We start from the raw sequence: 5,604 nt of genomic DNA on the forward strand, positions 1-5,604 counted from the left end.
ATATATGAAACGTCTTCACCTAATCCTGATAATGAGGCCAGCATGTTTGTGTCCTGCAAAGAGTGGTAACTCTTTAACCGGAAAGTAGATTAGGTGTATAGAGAAAATTATCTAGTATCAGATATAACGCCTAACTGTAGTGGGCAAGCGCCGTAGAAAGAAAAAAATTCAAAGCCACATCGGCTCCTTATGTGGTTAGCTAAGCCACCAAGAGTGAGAGGGTAGTTATATGGGAGTGGGTCCAGTACTACGACTAGATTCTTATAGGAGTTCCTATGGGCATTAGTAATATGGACATGGGACTAGATTTTGGTTAGTCCCTTGGGAAATGTCAATGTCTAAATGTATTGCTAATGAACACCGCAGCGGAGAGTTGTACGCTCGACCATGCTCATTGGCATGTGGTGCGTGCCCGCCAGTCACAGCCACAATCAACATCTCTTAGTTTCAAAGGTGCCCGGAGGAGCAGTCATTTGAGTGTGACGCTGCGTACGGCTTTGCGCAGGTTATGATAAGTCTTCTAAAACCAAGACAGAGCATGCTTCGATAAGGTTCTCCTACTTTAGTCGATATCTGCCATTCAAGCGGTCCATTATGACACTCCGACCACGAATTACTCTTGGCCACGTAACTCTTGAATTCGCTGACAGTGAATTCCAAGCCCTCCAGTTCCAAGGTCAGAAATGTTGGGGTATATTCCGGGTCTACCCAGTCTCGTCACACGTCAATCCTGTATGTCCTCTCCATGTCATTCGCAAATTGCGAGAGTATGCCATCGTTGTTGCCTACAAATCTTTGTCGTGTAGCTTGAAGTAGCGTCGGAAAGACCAAATCCCCCGGAGGGGTTCGATCATCCGCCGGACCTGGTCTTTGACTATTAAGGAAGATTGTCAGTCTGAATATGTGTGTATATAGCTATGGCTGACGCAGTACAGCCTTACAGTCGTTGGAATTCCGATAACACAGATTAGCAGCCCATCCGTACGAGAACGCCCCACGAGCAATAGCTACGGCCACTCCGGCGACCAAAGGAATGGCGATTTTCACAACGATGTATGCAATCCCACTACCGAAAATAGTAGTGGCACAGCCTTTCTTAGCCAGGGATGTGGCTTTCCTGCGGTCTTCTTCGTCAAGGGATAACCGGTACAAAAGAGTTGTTTGTTCAACGCAATTGGTTACATGGTCTACTATGTTGGCCAATTCTTGGTCATCGGTTTGTCTCGGTGTTGAGGTCAGCTAGATTCTTAAGTTGAGGATTCGACTGCTTACCATGGAGGGCCTTTATTGCCATTTGAAGTTGTTCTATGGCAACCGCAAAATGCCTATAAATAGACAGGAGATTGAGGCCTTTCCTGAGCTTTAATTGCTCCTATTGATCGGGTCAGGACAAGGTTTTTCTCCTTGCAAGTCAATACCCACACCATCTTTAACCTAAGCTCGCTGAGCTTGATGCAATTCCAGGATACCTAACCCTCTCTGTAGAGGCGCAATATCTCCGTTCGTGGTATCGGTTTGAAGACAATTGCAGACAGATTGTTGTGTGGAATTGGCCCTTCGGGAGGGATTCGGAGAAATACGGGCGGCGGCGGCTGTCGAACAGTCAACATGATTCTGGCGATCTGACTGCAGTTAGTATTTGGTATCAAAGGATTGCTTCAAGTTACACGTACATTCCTGAAGAAAAGAGCCACCCATCAGCAACAGGAGTCATCTTCGATTGCTCCATATCACATAGACCCTCAAATAAAACTTAGCAGAACACTGACTAGAAAAACCGGTCTGCGACCTGAAAATGGATTCGGGACTCACAACATCCAGTATCGCGTATGCTGATTCGTTGTGCCCGCGATCAGTCGCATAATTGATGAGTCTATTCAAGTGGCTGAAAGTCACATCTGGAGTGGGGATAGTCTCCCTAAATGGCAATTGAAGGTAGTTAGTTCCAAAGAATTGGAAAGCGGAAAATAATTGCTTTTATCGCGATCCATTCATCTGGCTCGGTCGTTGAGGGATACGTCGGAGTAGCCGAAGGATCCAGCTGCGCAGATTCCACATTCAGGCCAAAATCCACGCCCGCTATGTTCACGCTGTTGTCGTTCATCAGCTTATATTATTCAATGCGGAAGGTGAATGTACAAACCGAGCATACTTGTGCAAATCGAGGCTTCGAGTTTCTATGAGATCTCCAAGCATGATTAAGCCCACAAGTATGTAGATACTATATAATAGCATATTTCGGATAATATGTTGCTTGATTCCATCAAGTGGGGATATTTGTGAGAGCGAGAACTTTTTAATACTAACGCGTGGATTCTCTGACTGAGCGAAATATCATCCATACGTTGAATCGCTATGATTACGATTTGGCTCCTTGGAATCAGCTAAATCCGACTCTGAACTTGACAAGGACGTCTAACGGCATATCTATCGATTTGTTCAAGGATCCTGCGATCTAACTATTCATATAAAGGAGAAGGATTGGTGACAAATCAGGCTTGATAGACTTACGTGAGGTAGGAAATATACGCCAGATTTTATAGTGACCCAACTGGGATGAGGAACCGCGGATAGCGAAACCATGCACGAATTTAGCGCAATCTTTATACTAGGCAAATGACCCGTGTGTAGAATATGATAAATATGATGTTTGGATCTATGTATTGAAACGAGTATCCGGTGGTGACCCAGGCACAACAGGACTTTACCACGTCATGGCAAACCGCAGTCCGGAAACCACAAAATGGAAGTAACAACCAGCTACACTCCTAGGCAATGACTGAGCCGGTAGGCAAATCTGCCACCATGGTCCTGCTCGTCGATCGAATTTCAAAAAGGTATACCGGTCTCTATTACCATCCTTGCAACAACTTTGTTTTCATGCAGCTTTGATTCCATCCCGAATCATAACAACCGAGGTCTCCCACAGCTGGTGTATGTTGATCTCATTATCAGACCATCAGGGTTGATCTCCATGGAGGATCCACAAGACGTGAGTTTTACTGGGAGAATCCTATGCCCAGACTACGTGGCTATTGCAATAGTATAGTGAAGCATCAAAGATCCTTAGAAACATACCGCAGCTCAACGAGGCGCAGCGCCTGGTTTCTGCCGTGTCGCCAGAGGATTGGCATCAACTCATGTTGGCCGCAAAGCCCACCAAAGAAACCATCAACACTCTCCCTGCCGTGCTGTTTGGCTCGCGATCCGTAGCATATCAAAGCAAATACCTGATGATGCGAGCCTTCTCTCCGGTTATGGAATTTGGTGGCCGTTATGCTCTCACAACATGAACGAAGGAGTTCGGGTTCAGCAAGAGGCTCATTGATAAAGCGGCCGAGACTCTGAAAGAGTCAAATGAATGGCGCAGTTATCTCGCCGCTATTGAAACAAACAGCCGAGCCGAAGACCTTCGTGAAGGAGAGGACAATTGGCCTAGAGCACTCATTGTGCCTCTTACGCTACAGCAGCAGACAACAACTGTCGGTGGCGTGCCCAACAATTATCGGCTTTTGACACTTACAAACCAGCTAACACGTTTACGCGGCTCGGGCGAAAGAGACACCCGTGACTCTCAGTTACCCGAGGCCGAAGACGAGATTAGGCCTCGCTTTGGGTCGGGTTTGGGTCCAACTTCAGGACCCGTACCCATGGGTCGGGTATGCACCTTGGACCCAAAACCCATACCCATAAACCCATGGGTTCTTGGCGGGTACCCGCGGGTTACCCGCCAAGAACCCGTTTTGGCATAAATATCCAAATTAGTCTGTGCCAACACGCATAAAACTGCTGATTAACTCTCATAAAATACTGTAATTAATCTCCGTTCTCGTCATATATGTAGGTTTCACTCGGAAACCAGTCTCTCTCTAAAGAAAAATTGAGAAGTTAGACTGTTTTCCAATCAATAAGAGATAGTAAGACATTCAATTCCGAGTCAAGGACCTTATAACGTTGTTATGGTTGTGAAAATCAAAAATTACTCAAAACTATATATGAGAATACAGAAATATATATATAAAGCACGCAGTATACAACATTAATTTCTTGCAACAATGACATATTTTTAAAGGGAGAAGTTTTATTGGGGTTGCCTCACAATGCCCATAGCCTCACGTGATGTCTACACCGACATTTTGAGGGCCTCTTCCTCCTACAACTGCCTCACGAGTTCAGTTGCTTGCCTCTGCGGGTAGCTCGTCATCTCTCACGCAGTCAAGTCTTGATTTTGTTTCACGTCCTTCTCCAGCACCGATAGGCCTTGACTATATCGCTCTCCACCATGACGTTCAGCCAGTCTAGCAGTGCCACTCCTGCCCCGCTCGACTCCGCTTGGCCGCCGGCCCACATTTGGGAAACCATGGGTGCGGCAGACCGTGCCAGCTGGCTAGGACAGATACAGAGAGACCGGGCTAGGCGCCTTGAATTGGATGTAGCGGAGACCGATCTCCGCCACAGAAGGCCTCGTGTGGACCTGCAAGATGACGATAATCTCGAAGAAAACCGTGAGCCACTCCCCGAAGTCAAACCACTCATCGACATATTTCCGGGTGTCTCCGCCGCCCTTCTTACTCGCGTCTTTGAGAAGAAGTTGAAGGCGACTGAACTCATACGCTTCAAAGAGAAGTCAGTCACCGAGCTAGATCAGGAGGACAGAGTCTTCGAGATGACCGAGTTGGGAGGCACAGTAGGCTTCAAGAAGGCAGCAGCGTCGCTTAAGGACTGGGGCCCCAACCCTCAAATATGGACGACCTGCTTTCTTGCCTATCTGGCCGTTGTAGGATATCTCTTCGGCGAAAAACATCCTAAAGCAGTTCCCAATCTACTCATGTTTATGAGGCAGATCCTGGACTTCGCTCAGACTTATCAGTGGTCGGAAGCAGTCCTCCCACTTGCCCTTAATTTCCACCAATACATGATGGATAAAGGAGAGTTATCGACGGACAACTACCTGGTCACAGGCCCATTTCGCGAGAAATACCTCCGCCACAATCTCACCCTGTCTGCGAAGTCACCAACAAACCCTCCAACCCGGCCTCGTCAAGCTAGGAATACCAGATCTTCGAATAATGAGACAGAAGTTTGCGATAAGTTCAATACGACAGGGTGCACCTGGGAAGGCTGTAAGAGACGTCATGAGTGCACAGCATGTGGCCTAAGCGAGCATGGCGCCTCCTCCTGCCGCAAGAAGAAATAGCAAGTGACAGCCCTTGAGAACTGCACTAGTGACACCGACAACGTTGTTCTCAATCCCCTATCCCTAAGCCTCATACCACAGGGGCAACCACCCTGACCAAACACTGCTGTTCAATACCCTGTTTTCAACCCAGAGCTCCCAAGGCTACAGTCCTCTCCGTCGCCACTGCACGCGAAAGGCTGGAGCAATCTTCTACGCTACTACCCGGGCGATCTCGGGTCCACTATCGCTGGCATTCTGACCTACGGTGTTCAGGTCGGCTATAGGGGCAAGAAGCAGTTTCGCTATTCCTCCAACCATCACATACATGAACCCGGCATGATCACGGCCAAACTAGCAGAGGATCTCAGCCTCGGTCGTGTTAGACTAGCCTCTAGGCCCTCCTTCGTTTCACCGCTTGGGTTAGT

General features: G+C 47.7%; 1 protein-coding gene across 1 annotated transcript; it reads left to right on the forward strand.

Moving 5' to 3' along the window:
* Positions 1 to 2,775: 2,775 nt before the first annotated feature.
* N7446_012212 (uncharacterized protein) lies at positions 2,776 to 3,293 on the forward strand (the record flags this gene model as incomplete). Its single annotated transcript, XM_058520954.1, has 3 exons — positions 2,776 to 2,837; positions 2,887 to 2,992; positions 3,045 to 3,293. The coding sequence occupies 3 exons, from the start codon at positions 2,776 to 2,778 to the stop codon at positions 3,291 to 3,293; spliced, it is 417 nt and encodes a 138-aa protein (XP_058366320.1).
* Between the last annotated feature and the right edge of the window lie 2,311 nt (positions 3,294 to 5,604).

Source organism: Penicillium canescens (genome assembly GCF_028828765.1).
Source record: "Penicillium canescens strain IBT 15451 chromosome Unknown utg000010l_segment0_segment0, whole genome shotgun sequence".
NCBI classification, from domain to species: Eukaryota; Fungi; Ascomycota; class Eurotiomycetes; order Eurotiales; family Aspergillaceae; genus Penicillium; species Penicillium canescens.